This window comes from Micrasema longulum, unplaced genomic scaffold, assembly GCF_059751315.1.
Source record: "Micrasema longulum isolate JH-2025_06_02 unplaced genomic scaffold, ASM5975131v1 h1tg000590l, whole genome shotgun sequence".
NCBI lineage: Eukaryota > Metazoa > Arthropoda > Insecta > Trichoptera > Brachycentridae > Micrasema > Micrasema longulum.
Window position 1 is genome coordinate 199,289 of NW_028277786.1, and position 16,728 is coordinate 216,016.

Consider the following 16,728-nt stretch of genomic DNA (forward strand, 5'->3'; position numbering starts at 1 on the left):
CGTCTTTTCACGTGGTTTACCAGCTGTCTGAAAAGGTGTATTTTTTGACATCTAGTGACTTTTATTAGTAAACCACGTGAAAACACGGGACCGGGACACCACGCATGGTTATTATAATCACGTGTTTACACGGCTCCGGGATACAACGCACAAAAAAAGGAGTGAGGCGCTGTTCATGTGCGAACATTGCAATGCGCAATGTGACTCTCCATATAGGTCAATGTTGGCAAAACCATCATACAAAAATGACTTATTCAATTGTTTCAAATAAATATGAGAAGTTTGAATTGATTTAACCCAGAAACCCTTCACAAAGCATGAAATTTCACAAAAATGGGCCGGGCACAGGGTAAATTCTATGTGTATTCGGCCGGTACTCAAAGTGTTATTTCTATGGTCTCAACAAATAAAACATTTAAAAATCTCCGATCTTCCTCATTTTGATCTTTTGGCGCTGTGACACACATACTAAACACTCGGCTTTGGTTAGTAGCCACTTGAAGAATAATATGTCTGTGAACTTTCATAATTTGGGGTCTCATATGTCTCATACTCTGTGCTGTAGGAGCCATCTTCATAGCTGTTAAACTGTCTTGCCGTGAGTTTAGTAACGGCCGGTGTCTCTACATGTTTGTTGTCATCGTGTTTCTCGTCGGTCTTTATCGTTTGTCCATTTCTGATGCAGGGGTAGACGATGGCGCACTCCGAAAACTTCCTGTTTTGATGATCCCAGTATTGAGCTAAGCCGTCTTTTCTGAAATTCAAATATGGAATATGAATAGGAATGAATTTATTGAGGTGACATCATAGAATTAAGAATAGTCCAGAAGGAGCGTAGAATCATATTTGAATACATCGGACTGTGTTCAAAAATCCCCCCACTATGCCTTACTTTTGCTGCGCGCATTCGTGATGTTGCAGCGTAATATTGCACGGAAAAAAAATCATAACCCGAATGTAAGGTAAAAGAAAAGCAATCTGTTAATTTCTCTAAAATTTTATTGTGCACGCGGAAATATTGATTGACACAACAAAGTAGATAAGTAAAGGGTCATTTCATAAGAGTAATTGAATTGATGAACTTTTAACTTAAAATATAAAACAATTTTTATTTCACATAAAACGGATATTTTTATAACATGTTGAATAATATTTGATGTTTAAAAGATAATTTCGGTCAAATGTCTACCACAGAGTTGTTTAATCCGAGGTCTAATTTTCATTAGTTCTCTCATTAGATGAGCAAAGTAGGATAACAAAATTTACTACCCTGGCAACACTAACGAAATGTTTATTTTGTTTTCTTCGACAATCTAACAGATGGAAAAATAATTCAATTTTTAAGTTATGTATTTGCTACTTACACATTCATTTGGTAATTACACATGAAATGTGATCCGATCCTGTTTCTTTAAGATCCTAGCAGTATTTCTACACTTTAAAAAGACACAACACGGCGTAGTTGAATTCAAATCAGGAGTTGCGTACTGAGCGACGTATACAAAGAAACTAATGGGTCAAAACGTAAAACTACTCATTTATGAGTAGTTTAGTCGCCTTCTGTTTGATGCTCGTATGCAGTTTCTGGACTATTCTCAATTCTATGGGTGACATGTGTGAAGGGCGTCGGAGTAGTTTTTAAGTATTTTTTTTAAATAATGAAATATCACATACTACGAATACCGATAAAAATATATGAAACGGATGTAGAAAAATTAATTGTGTTTTCAAAATCAATATGGATATTGTGAAGAAATGTTTTCTTATACATAAATTTAAAAAAGAAAAAAAAATGTCACTAGAAAAACGCGACATGTTTGGCATTGATAGTTGTGACATCAAGATTCGTGACGATGTTCTAAAAAAACTTGAATGGCAAAGAAGAACAAAGTTGAAAATGAACGTGAATCGTGACGTATTAGGGGCGATGCTACTAGTAGCAAACAACTTTTTTTTACTGGATAGGCATGTTACTCGTACTTTAAATATGTAAAAAAATGTGATATTTCCCTATTGCGAAGCTCTTGTTAGTACACGGGTGTACTTATAGGAATACGATTTAAAAATATGACAAATATGAGTTAATATTATTTTAGCAATACTCAAAATCTAGTGAAAAGAAATAAATGTGTTGAAATTATAAGAAATTTAAGGTAATAATCTGATTGGGATCTACCAAAAACGAATGTTGATTGTTTACGTTAAAATACAAACTTTTTTATACATGTGCTAATTATAGAAATTTAAAGAATTCATTTCGAATTCATTCTTTTTGACATCCCATCTTACCGCCTACTTATTTAAAAGAATCTTGCTTATTGTTACCATATTTAATTATTTATAAAAGAAAGTGCTCTATTTAACTTCCCATCTCTAGCTACCCCTTTGCAAAAAATCAAGTCGATCGGTCGCTCCGTTGAGACGCGAAGGACACACAAACAAACAATTTCGCATTTAAAATATAAGTATAGATAAATAATGTCCAGATGTTTAAAAATTGATGTTTATCTAATAATTGTTATTCTGTATTCTTTAATAATAACGCATGCTTCCACTTTCCTTTATATTGTATCCCAACTCAACACAGGGCTCTTGGCTTCATGGAGTTAGGGATACATTATTTTTTTGTAATATGCACATTGTATAAATAAATAAAAAAATAATTTGAAAACCTTGTGGGGTTCATAGTCCATGATCGATGACACACCCACAAGTGCTGAATAATTTCACCTGAAATAAAGTCATGACTCCAAGAAGTAAGTCAGCATTTTCTATTAAATTAAGTTCATTACATTCTGCGAAACACGAGATCGACGTTTTGCAGAACATTAGCATCATCCCTACCATGGAGATTTTTTAAAATATTTTTTTTATTTATTTGGAAGTTCAACAAGAATACATAAAATACATACATTTTTTAAGTAAGCATAACTAACGTTCTTTATATATATTCTCAATTATAGAACTCCACCATCTTTCATAAATTATATAAAATAAGTGTGTAAAATCAATTTAAGTAATAATAAAGATTAAGTTTATTGAAAGATAAGAATAAAGATTGAGCTAAATAAATAAAATTGAGTTAAACATAAGAAACTACATTTTTTTATTTTTTTAAAGAAAAGAAAAGATAAATTAAAAACATATAAGATATAATAAAATAGACTTAAATTAATTAACATACACAAAAATAAGGATTACGCATTTGATTTAAGATACATAGTAATTTTTTTTTAATAATCATTTGCTCTATCATGATAAATGTCAATGTTAACTTTTTTTTCCATTTTGTTACATACTTGAAAGAGGGTTAAAATGTGCCATATTGTTTGTAAAAATTGGAAGGTAAAATGTATCAGATGATCTCAGACGCCTACGGGGAACGTACAATGACACATTTTGAACACAAAACACTGAATCAACATTATTGTGAATTATATTATACAAGTACATCATATCTTTAATTTGTCTCCTAGTTTCTAACTTTTCAATTTTAAAATACTCCAAGCGCTCTTCATAACATTGAAGTATTCTACCCATGTTACACTTAAACGACAAAGAACGAAGAATTTTTTTCTGTACAGTTTCAATTATATTTAAAAAAAAAACATAATGAGGTGACCAAACAATACTTCCAAATTCCAACTTGCTACGTACAAGAGAATTATACAAACAAATTATTGATGCTGCATTTCTAAATGGCTTGGATATTCTGTGTATGAAGCCCAGCATTTGTAAAGATTTCTCTTTAACAATATTGAAATGATTGGAAAAAGTTAAACGTGAGTCAAATGTGATTCCAAGATCTCGGATTGTGCTAACTGAGTTGAGGTCGATATTATTAATGCTATAAGTAAAAGAGTTTTGAGTTCTTTTTCTTGTAAACGTTATTTGATAGCATTTTTTAACATTTTTTAAGGTGCATATCATTCAGTTTACACCATTCACTTAAGGAATCAAGATCTTTTTGAAGCATTGCGTGATCATCTATTGATTCAATTTTACGAAATATTTTCAAGTCATCAGCATAAAAAAGATAATTACACTCTAACAGGGAGCCAAGATCGTTTATAAAAATTAAAAATAATAATGGTCCAAGATTAGAGCCCTGCGGCACATCAGATGTTACAGTTAAAAGTGATGATTCAAATTTATTTATGCATACAATTTGGGTTCTGTTTTTCAAATAAGATATCATACAATTTAGAAGATCGCCATCTATACAGATTGCTTCCAACTTTTGTATCAATATATGGTGGTTAACTTTATCAAAAGCCTTCTGGAAATCTGTATATACAGCATCGACTTGTCATTTTTTATTAAATGATGAACAAATATAGTCACAATATTCCAGACGGTTAGAATTAATAGACCTTTTAGGAAGAAAACCGTGTTGTTTGGGACAAATTAATGGCTTAACATATTCCAGAACAACTTTATAGATTAACGATTAAAAAACTTTGGCCAAACATGAAAGAATACAAATAGGTCTGTAATTCGTGACAGACGATTTATCCCCAGATTTATGGATGAGGAGTCACATTAGCAATCTTCCACAAATCAGGAAAAATAGATTCATTAAGAGATTCATTAATTATCATGTACAATGGCTTGCTTAATTCATTACTGCAGTTTTTCAAAAACATACTTGGTATCTGGTATATGAATAACAAAGGAGCGGTTCAGTTCAGTCAGTCTTGCCAGTCCAAAGACTCTGCTCGACGCAGTCACTCAGTTCCAGCATGTAGTTCAGTGGAGTCTCTTCAATGCGTCATCGCCGTAACACTCGTGCGAAACAATTCACTGTTTTTCACCATGTAATAAATACGCATTAAACAGCAACCTCGTTTCTTCTCTCAATCTCTAACTGGGGTAGAAGCTCCACCAACATTTAACATCTTAATTCTACAATCTTAATAACTCCCCAGGGGTGCTATTCTGAACCACTCTCGTGGCACTAGAAAACAGTTTTTCTCGTGTATTTTGCTTGTAATACCAGCCCAGGGAGTAAAATCCAGTCTCTTGCTTTCGTACATGTGGACAAACTCAAAATATTGTATCTACATATTTATTTTTCTTACCTTATAAAATATAACTGGAATGTGTGAAATGGACTAAGTTTGGCTCTCGCATGTAGCTGACAGGCCAACTGCATCTTACAGTTATCATTTTCTACCTCCACACTGAAAGAAAAAATGCTTACACAGTTAGATTTTTTTTTGCACCACAACCGGAAAGGAGGCCAATTACAGTGGAGAATAACAGTACAGAACACCCAGGCTTAAAAAAAATGACTTGATATTAGATTATCACCGGAAATCGAACCCGAAACTTTCCGTCCGCGAGTCAAGCATTTTATTAATTTAATTTATTGAGTAAACAAACAGTATGTAAAACATATATTCACGATTTCTTTGTGATTTCGTTGTTTACACAAAATTGTTTACACTTAAATTATGTTAAACATAACAAATATAAAATATAAGAAATGAAAAAGATGTATTTAATAATACAATTAATTCAATATTTCAGTGATTACAAACATTGTCATGAAAAATATCAGCCTTTGTAAATTTATTGTTATATTGCTCGCATATTTTAGGTATTGCAGATTGTTTTAAATTCCTTTGAAACTCCTTTATCGCACTGAGAGAGTTTAATATGTTGGAAGAGTGTGTCGAGCTCTCAAGGACAAAATCTTTTTTCAAAAAAGAGTTTCAGGACTGGATTTTCCTTGGAGGGGGAGGATTTGAATGAGAAACTTCTTGATGGTTTTTCAAAATTTGAGGTAGTTTATTTCAATTTTATTTTTTCATGTATCTACTTTAAATGTTAAAAAAAATATATTGCATGTTTCTTTTGTATGTTCGATTCATCAATCCGCAGAACTCACTGAAGATAACGTGTGATGTTACATGCGGTATTATTTCAAAATTCATAATAATAATTTAATTGACTTGCAATTATAATAATCTGCGTGAAAGAACACGAATTTTAAATTTTATGTACGCATCAGCTTTCTTGAGTTGTGTAGGAATGAAGATTGATAATATATTATAATTAAATCTGAACTAATTCAATTTCCCCCTTTTTTATTTGTCTCTTTCACTAGGTAAGCCTGTATTGATAGATACATTTCTCTTCAATTTCCACTTCCGCTCTTAATTGGAGCATGTAGGCATCACCAGACGCCTTCGAGACACCCTATCGCTAGCCAGCACTCTCGCCTCCTCCCACGTCAATCTCGCGCCCCTATGTTTTGTGGAACACTCGTCTTCGATGGCCTTCCGGGACGAGGGAATTTGTGTTAAGGCTGGGTGTTCAAGCCAAGCTACCACCGCGCCCTCAAGACGCTCATTATAGAAGGCTGCTGCGTCGGTTCTCGGTCTTATTGGTTATAAAATCAAACCACCTCATAGCTAATATTCTCCTCAAACAATTATTACTCTCAGAACTTAGAGACGCAACATCATCATAATTCCATATCCGCTCCCTAGTTGGAGCATATGGCGTCTACGGAGATCCTCCAGGCATCTCTGTTGGCTGCCAGCTTCTGCGCACTCTCCCAAGTCACGTCCGCGTCCCGTAGTTCTGATAAAAACTGCTGACGAAGAGCCAGTAGCGGACGTCTAGGACGTCAAATCTGATGCCCTGTAAAGTAGGCTAGCCTGGTTAAGGCTCTCAGTAGGTATCCGCCGTATACGGTCCCGCCAACCGTATCGCCTCCGCTTAGTAACAGTTTTTTTTTCTATTACTTCATTATATTCTAAGTCAAACAACCGCACGCCTAAGATTCTACTGAGACTTGGAGATACATCAATATATTAAATAATTAGTACTGAGGGGTTCATTGTCAATCAGTTCACAAATGTAGAGCGACGACCGATGAAGCGAGTCATCATTTTACGTTGAATACAATATATCATATTCTGCAAGACATAAGAGCGATGTCCTGCAGTACATTCACGCCATAGAGACACTTGAACAAAGGAACGTGGTCTATAAAGAGATCACGGGCGTGGTAACGCCTCAGTCTAGTCAGTCCCAGTTCCCAGTGCAGCCAGTTCAACGCCTCATTGCCGTAACATTCGCGTTACATAATTTAATCAATTATTTATTCGCCATGTAATAAATACGCATTAAACAGCAACCTCGTATTTTCTGTCAATCTCTAACGGGTGTAGAAGCTGCATAACCCACAACAACATAATTCTACATTTATACCATTTTATTAGTTCGGTGGAATGTAGAATGCTAGAATAAACTCGAAAATGGATGATATATGGAGAGAAAATGATAGAGTAGAGTACAACATAACATTCTGATCCGATAACATAAATAAATATACAATATATTTATTTAAACAGTTAAAAATTACCTTCTGGCTATCCGGTTCAAAGACTTTGTATCTGCCTCGGCATTGAGCAGTTTTTCTAAATGCTTCTTTCTTCTTTCCTTTATTTCTTTCACTGAGTAACCTTCCACAGTGCTTCGAAGAGCCCTTCCTCCGGTGTAAACTTGCTTTCTATACGCCTTGCGGTGGAAGTCACCATGGCTATCTGGTCCTGGGTAGTCATATTCATGAGAATGGCTGGGGTGATGAATGATCGGTTCCGCGGACGGAATTCCCAATATACCCTTGATTCTGGCTAACATATGGACCATGGCGGTGACCATGGCGACAAACGACATTGCTAGAAGGATCTTAATTATCACGAGGACAGCGACTGCCCCGTAGGCAAACTGAACTGCAAAAGAAGAGGAAGCTTAGAGATTGGTCGCTTTTGTGCGAGGTTATCTCACAGAGTAGAAAGGGTAAGAAATAGGGAAAATAAGAAGATACAAAAAGTGAAATAGAATACCTCCCTCCTATTTGCACAGACTTTCACATCTAGCAGACCTTCATGCTCAAGTTTAGTGCTACGGGAAATTGGATGTAAAAAATACACAGACACGTTCAGTAATGAGGAAGTTCAATGCTACGGGAAATTAGATACTAAAAATATAAGACTGGAAAAGAAAAGAAAATAATCTCGCAGAACTGCCTTATGTTCAAGGGAATAAAGTTATTTGAGGAAATGCCACAAAAGCATAAAACATGAAAACAGTGTAAATATATTTCAAATGAAATGTAAAGAGTATATGTACTATGTACTTGTATGTAAAAAAACTAGATTATTTATATTATAAATGGTGGATATACATAAATTAATATAAGTGTACACGGTACATATAAAATAATAGTTTGAATATTATAAATTAGAAAAGTAAGTGAACGATAGTAATGAATAATGTTAGAATTAGTATAGATGTAAACATTGTGCTGTTAATATTATATTGGACTATGTTTATAACTAAATAAAATAAAAAAAATATTTAAAAAATGTTTTCTTACACGCGGTAAAAATTCGAGCACACAAGAAGTTTCTCGAAAATTTATGAAAAAAAAAGATTTTAATAAAAACAAACTTCTTTGAACTACGTCACAAGTTGACTTAAATATATTTTTTTTACTCCAAGTATTTCAATTATCATTAATTTAAAATGGCAAAAAGCGATGTTTCCCTATTGATTATTCAAATTAAACAACCATACAAAATCCAGTAACTTTTAGCTTTACAGATACATTTAGAGAAAAGTTTGACACAAGAATTTTTGTAAGTTGATTTCCGCCGTTTGCCTGTCGTCCGTTTTCATATTGTTACTGAATTTTATATTTTGATGTTCGTTCAAAAATATATTCAGTGTTTCCGATGCCATATTTCAAATCGTGAGCATACAAGGAAAACCGGTTAAGTGAATTTCTTGCAATTTTTGGATTTTTTCACCAAGCTTTAGTGCTGAATGTTATCTTTTACTGAAAAAAACCAAGTTCACTTATATCTCAAAGTTTTTTTAGAAAATTGATAATGGTAGAATTGATTAAGTTAGTCTATGGACATTAGAGTGGACCGATGATGTATGCTGTTTTTTTTGACATCAAAGTGGAAGGGGTCTAAAAAGTTACATTTTGGATCACATTGAACGTAAAAATTATTTAAAAATAAATTCCATACTATTTTTGGCCCTCAACCGAGGTTTGAAGTTTATCACTGTCTGAACATTTTGATAATTATCTATATTAACAAATTACAACAGGGATGGAGAATATCTTAAATAAAGGAATATGGAAGTCTAGGCATTTACAGGGCTTATGACCTGTCATTGGCTGGTTTAAGTGGCCACTTTACACACTGTGTAACATTCACCATTTTACCTATGTTTAAACGTGCATATTTCTTCAATTCTAATATAACTTAATCACATAACAAATTCGAACACGTTTTGAAACTACCGAAATGCAAAAAGTTTTCACTTTGCGGAACTGATTCCGTTGAGCGCCTGACTTATATTGACGAAAACAATGACTCATTAAAAAAAATGCTACCCATTTACAACAAAAGAAAGTGTAACTCACGCCCATAGATTCTTATTAAATAAGGCTTAATGCATATTATAAAATAAAATTGGATTGATTTTCTTACTTAAATACGAAATGACAGCCGCTTTAGCGCAAAAATTCGACTTTTTCTAAAACTGCAAGCTCTGGTTGAGGGCCAAAGTAGTATCGAATATTTTTTTTGATATTTTTTTCATTTCGAATAATCCATTTCAAAATTCAGAAAAAAAATTAGCGGCCCACCCTAGTAAATCATCTGCGACGGGAAATATTGACGAAATCAAAACACTTCCATACTAACACACATTGCTAATCCTTTGACTACGTAAAAACTTCAATATTGATTGTCAACAAACAATAATTCTGAGTTGGCCAGTTTCCATGTATGCTCAAATTATGCGTTTAAATTTTTTGAACGGATCCCATTATTAACAATTTATTTTATTTACAAAATCTTACCTAAAAGTGCAGCATACGGCAGTTTATGATAATAAAATATTCTAGGCGATAAATCATTACTTTCTGTTTCATCGCCTTGTATTACAGAAATTGAAAAGACTAACACTATCAGAACTTTCCCTATAGCACGCATTACGGTTTTGAAATTCAAAAAATGCAGTCGTATATTAGCTCGAAAACATTTCACCAACTGAAAAGTCACTTCCTGGGAGACTTTCTTATAAGTGTTGTGTTCTGCATCCCTTCTCCACTCGCGAGATTCGTGAACCGAAAAAGTGCTAAATAATCGGTAATTGAAGTCTGCAAACTTGACCTCAGTATTTGTCAGAATACATCTGCACAGGTGATAATTTGATTATCACAATAGTTAAGGTATGGATAGGTTGAATGGGCATAATATCTGGATGGATCTTGATTATTTTACTCACAATGACGTTAGTTGTAATGACGTTTTTAAGGCCAAAGACGAGTGTTTATTTTATATATTTTTTTACGCGATTCCAGAAAATTGCGCAAAATCCGAACTAGGTACCGTAAAAGCATACAACATGAGAATTGTATGCTTTTAATTTGAGACGAAACTTCCGCGGCACATAATATAACATGTGGTATCATTGCTACTCAGGCAGCACTGGCAAAGTCCTTCCAAAGTTTTTGCTTTTGAACGTATAATTGCTGTCAAGAGGAAATTTAGACAAAGTAAGTAGTATTTATTGAGAAATTGACATTGATTTTTGATTAAAATATATTTCTGAATTACATATGCCTCAAAACTCTGTTATTAGTAAAAAAACGGTAGTGATCTAAATCGATTTAATAATACGACCTAGCGAGGAACTTTTCCGTAAACAAGTCAACGCCATGTTTGACACTTTCAGCGTAGGTTGGTAGAGAAAAACTAAAAATTCGCAGAAATGAAAGCATTTTTTTGGAAGGTAAATTGAGACTGTCTCAAATTAGGTGCATAAGTCTCGATTATTAAGTCTCAAATTGTCTCAAATCTCTACTGATAGTTATGTGTAATAATTAGGAGAAAACTCAATTATTTTATAATTAGGTACGACTACAGTAGTTATTTTATTGCAGAAAAGTACAGACTGAAGATAGTGAATGCATTTTAATATATTTTTTATTGATCTAGCATTAAACATGTCTCAAATTACACACACTCTCAATTTGAGATTAAAAATATTTTTTTTTTACGATTTTCGAAAGAGGTTCAATTTTGTTTTTGATTGGATTTTCTTTTTATTTGATGACGTAAGCGTTTCAAATTATATCATGCTTTTTAAATCTGAAAATTTGTTTTATTTCATTTCTCTAATTGTGCATAACAAATTTACAATATTATTCGTGAAAATAAATGTTGTCTCATGGTTAAAGCAGTAAAATGCTACATGGGAAACTACGACTTTCTTATTGTGTCTCATGTTTGAAACATTTGCAGGTAAATTGGGACAACAACAAAAAAAATAAAAAAATTGAAGGATATTAATATGTCCACACATGTGGTATGCTTCTGTAACCTGAAACATAGACTCAAATTGAATTTTGAAAGCGTAATATTAAATATATAAAAATATATAGTCAGTTGAAGTTGAAAACTGTCTCGAGGTCTATGCTTTTACAAGAATTTATAATAAATTTATCAAATAGTGGAAACGTGAACGATAAAATGTAAGGTAAACAGAGACGGAAGAATATGCCGAGTGGTATATTTGGCGAAATGGGGAAAGATGCTAAATAGGGAAACTTCCCCAATGGGAAAAGATGCCAAATAGTAGAAGATGCCGAATGGGGAAAAATGCCGAATGGGGGAACTTGTCAAATGGAAAAAGACGCCAAATCGGAGAAGATACCGATGGGGGAAGATGCGAAATGGGGGATGATGCCAGTTGGGCGAAGACGCCAAATAGAGTAAAGTGTCAAATGTTGCTTTTTTTGAACTCGAATCATTTGCTTTCGATAGCTAATGTGAGAATGAATAATATTATTATCAGTCGATTCGGGAAATCTGTAAGTATTAGTTTTTAAAGTCGAATCATTCCAATACATTTCCGATGCTTTTATCGATTAAAACCATTACGGCATTTTGATAAAATTCAAAAGTAAATAGGTTTTTTTCCACTTAAAAAATATGCTCTTCGCGAAACCACAATAATTAAGGATTAAATAATAATTCCTTGCTACCATAAACGAACCACGATCCATGGGTCCGGTATAAAAAATCATAATACTTATATGTAGGTAAATAAAGTGAATCACTCGTTTGTTAGTAAAATATTCAGAATTTATATGTCATGGTTCAATGTTAATATGAGGTCATTTCGATTGATTTAATTTTAATTAATACATTTTCAGCGAAATTTGGAACGATGCATAATGTGTCGAGAAAACTAAATGTCCGATTTCAATTTTAAAAATAACTAGTAATTTTAAACATAGTTTATGTTATTTTAAACTAGTTAAATTTGTTGTTTTTCAAGAGCAACTTTGGTTTTTATGCCCCAACGTCCAGAATGTGTAGATTAGTCAATTCATCACTCGACTGAGTTCTTTGGGATTTATCTTCCTGCTGGTCGGAGATCTTTTCGTCATTAATACAGCGCAGGATATAGAAGGATTTCGATGGCTTCATTTTAAGTCTTATTATGTATATCACGTTCTTTGAATATTTTAGATTGTAAACCGTTATTTTATTGTCCTTGTCTTTGATTAAGTTCTATTTGTGCAGCTTCTTGTATATATTTTTCTCGTAAATGTTGCAATTGACTTAGGCCATGAATGTTAAATAAAACAAGGCAGACATTTTGTTAGTATTGCCATTGTAGTAGATTTTTTTACCCGGCTTTCTTTTATGCCTTTCCTGAAAGGAGGTATGAAAATTGGAAAATAGTTTTCAGTCGTTGCCTAGTATGTGAAATGGTTCAGCCGGATGAATATCACCCACATGATGAAGGTTTCAGCACTTTTACTTCACAAAAATAAACAAATGGAAGAGTTGAGGAAATGTGGATGTCAAAACACAGGCAGAATGGTGCTCGTTACAACGTGTGTAGTGGCCACTTAAACCAGCCAATGTCAGTTCATAAACCCCGTAAATCCCTAGACTTCAATATTACCTTCTCAAAAATGTTTTCCCCTTTCGGTTGCAACAAATTTAGATCTAAATAATTCCCTAGGGAGGAAACCCAGCCAGTCTGCAAACATTTGGACATACTCAAAACATTGATGAATAAAGGTACCTGTTTATTTAGATACTATTTGCACTTAGTACGCAACTAGAGGATCTCAAAATATAATACTGGAAAATAAATCAAAAGGTATGTTTTAGAACTGTTTTATATATAAGGGAATATGTGCGTACTTAATTTTTTTTTGCCAATAAACTCCGTATTTCCGCAATGAACTGAATGAAGTATGTAGTTAGAAGGAATGCCATAAAACATAAAAGAATAGGAAAAGTGTAAATGTATATTTAAATTAAATGTAAAGACTATGTATCATGTACAAAATACTAGGTTAGACATATTATAAGTAAGAAATATTCGAAAGTTAATATAATTGTACAGTTTAAATGTTATAAATTAGGACAAGTGTACAATAGTAATAAATAATGGTATCATAAGTATAGATGTAAGTTTTATATTAGACTATGTTAATCATAAAACTAAATCAAATAAAAAAACAAATAATTACGTCGACATTGGCGACTATCGAACCTAACCTATCGACTATCAAAATATTGTTGGACCTACGCACCTAAATTAAAATTTACGTTGCGATAAACTGTAAAGATATAATTGTAAAATAGATGCTTCAATAATTTGAAGAAATGCCCCTTTGAATTATAAGTAGTTCATCGTCACGCAAAAGTGAAAACACACGTCGCCTCGTGATTGGTCTATTATCACAGAGTAATGAAAAGGATCACTTTTCCAAGTAAAAGTGTCTATTTTCACAAAGAAAGAAATTAATGTTTATTATTTGTTTCAAGCGTTATATTCACAAATGTATGCTTTGAGTTCATTGTGATACTTATTTTAAAGAATATTATTATTTTACTTTTGGTTCCACATCTCTTAAGATCGATAGTAAATGTCTACATATCGCACCTTTAGGACAAAAACGGCTTAACACAAAAAAAGCTTAAATAAGTTAACAACAATATTTTGAGTTGGTCAAAATTTTTTTAGACAAGGACTGGATTCAACTCCCCGGGGAGCTGTTTTTATTAACATATTACAACAGAGATAAAGAACATTTAAGATAAGGTAATATAGAAGTCTAGGCATCTACAGGGCTTATGACCTGTCAATGGCTGGTTTAAGTGGCCACTTTACACACTGTGTAACATTCACCATTCTGCCCATATTTGAACATCTATATTTCTCCTGTTTTGTTTTGTTTCACATCCAAATGTTATAATTTTGTATTTCTTAATGTAAGGTAGGTGCCATAAGGATGGGTTGAGGGAAGGATGATAAAAAAAGGTAATCAGCCAGATATAATATCGATAAATGCTGTTACTAAACAACTTTAGTTTCAATGACGTCATTGTCCCGACGTACCATGACCCGACATGCAGTTTGATTTTGTTACGGATTTTATTATCGTCAATTGCAGCGTATTTGTTACATGAAAGGAGAGGTGATCAGTCTTACGTTTTATCTGCCAGTCCAAGAATAATGAAGTATTTAAATAAAGAATCACCACTATATAATATGAATTGAATATTTTATGTTTTGCTTCGGTATTTTTAAAAATTTAATCTACATATTATCTTTCAATCATTAGAACAAACTTTACTTAAATGCTTCGTTTTATGTATATTTTGAGTACCAATGTACCAAAGTTTAATCTAAATTTCAAGATGCGCGATCTGCCGGTCGAAAAGTAATTATATTTTAGTTATATAAAACTTTTAAGTATTTGTTTTAATCAGAAATTAGTTGTTTTTATGAGATGTTTATTTATTTGATTTTTTTTATTACGCGATTTCGAGAAAAATGGCGTTTTAAAATGGCAAAATCGCATGATTTCCTTACTTCTTATCAGACTGCCTTAACTTTTCTTTTCGTAGGTAGGTTATTATTGTGCATTTTTGTAGGCGTTGTGTAATAAGCAATCTTTGCCTCAAATAAAGATAATATCGGAATGATAATGTCAAACATTTTTAATAAAAGTTTTAGCATGCAAGTAAAAAGATTCATCATTGCATAATACGTACGAGTACCTACCAATTTACACATGACACGAAAATTGGCCTTCAATGTATGACATAATTTAACATGTTGATCAGGTATTGTATGGAAATATACTTGGCAGGGTCTAAATTTTCTATCGTTTTTTAAAATCGTTATTTAAAAATAGAATAAAATGTTAGTTCTAAATTAATAATTATCGTATTCAAACTAAGCCCCTTACGTACACAATAAATGGCGACACATACGAAAGGTCTATTTCTTGTATGATTTCTTCATTTGCTTGCACCACGGCCCTCTTGCTGCTCCGGTATTTTATTCTAAGAAGACAGAGGATAGTAATATTAAACTACGACGTCGAAAGGTTTAAAAGTTGTTAAGGTTTGGTATGTCTTGACCTTTTCTACTAAATAGTTCTATCATGCGCGTGCGGTGTCCAAAATTGGTGTCTACAATAATTCGACTAATTATCTGTAGAGACGCGACACTTACAAAAAGCAATAAAGTTTTTCTTAATTTTATTTATAGCTACACATAATAAAAAATGTAATTTCAATAGCTGATTCTTTGTAACATTTCGATCGCCTACTAACTTAACTTTTGCGTAGATATTTAATGTATCTGAATCATAGAATTAAGAATAGTGCAGAAACCACATACGCGCATTAAATAGAAGGCGACTAAACTACTCTTAAAGGAGTAGTTTTACGTTTTGACCCATAAGTTTCTTTGTAGACGTCGCCCAGTACGCAACTCTCGATTTGAATTCAACTGTGCCGTGTTGTGTCGTTTAAAAGTGTTGAAATACTGCTGGGATCTTTAAAAAATAGGATGGGATCACATTTCATGTGTAAGTAGTAAATACATGTGTAAGTAGCAAATGCGTTACTAAAAAGTTTAATTATTTTTCCATCTGTCAGATTGTTAAAGAGAGGAAAATGGACATTTTGTTAGTGTTGACAGGGTAGTAAATTTTTTACGCTACTTTGCTCATCTAATGAGAGAACTAATGAAAATTGGACCTCTCGGATTAAACAACAGTTTGAAAATATCAATTGTATATAAAATAAATTTTGTTTCATTTTTTTAGTTCAAAGTTCATTAATTAAATTTATCTTAATAAATGACCCTTTACTTATCTACTCTGTTGTGTCAATCAATGTTACCGCGTGAACAATAAAATTTTAGAGAAATTAAAATTGCTTTTAAAAAAAATAAATTATCTTACATATGTGTTACAATTATATTTTTTGCGATATAGTAACATTACGCGGCAACGTCACGCATGCGCGCGGCGAAAGTGGCGCAAAGTAGGGGTTATTTTATACACAGTCCGATGTATTAAAATATGATTCTATGCTCCTTCAGGACTATTCTTAATTCTATGGTCAGATTCTTCTTTATTACGTTTAAGCGTAATAATAAAAAAAACAAATGCCGAATATCCTAGCACCAATGATTAGTCACGGTACTTTGGCGTCTGGCATGAGCCGAAAATATCTGGATTTGATGATTTTGAAACACAGTTTAATCGAAGTAAGTTCATTTTTTTTTATAAAGTTCTAGATTGAAAATATCAGCCAACGGTTTATATTCATTATTAAAAGTAGGTACCTGAACATTTAA

At 32.7% G+C, this 16,728-nt stretch overlaps 1 protein-coding gene across 2 annotated transcripts; it reads right to left on the reverse strand.

Moving 5' to 3' along the window:
• LOC148280354 (uncharacterized) lies at window positions 1-15,374 on the reverse strand. 2 transcript variants are annotated; one of them, XM_088228530.1, is made up of 4 exons: window positions 15,330-15,374; window positions 7,379-7,748; window positions 5,082-5,183; window positions 1-754 (listed from the first exon to the last, which is right to left on the reverse strand). In XM_088228530.1, the coding sequence occupies exons 1-4, from the start codon at window positions 15,346-15,348 to the stop codon at window positions 487-489; spliced, it is 759 nt and encodes a 252-aa protein (XP_088084656.1). In that variant the 5' UTR covers window positions 15,349-15,374; the 3' UTR covers window positions 1-486. The 2 variants fall into 2 exon arrangements, with proteins under 2 accessions (XP_088084656.1, XP_088084657.1); XM_088228531.1 differs by lacking the exon at window positions 15,330-15,374 and adding an exon at window positions 9,899-10,070 and having other exon boundaries at window positions 7,379-7,565.
• Window positions 15,375-16,728: the final 1,354 nt, after the last annotated feature.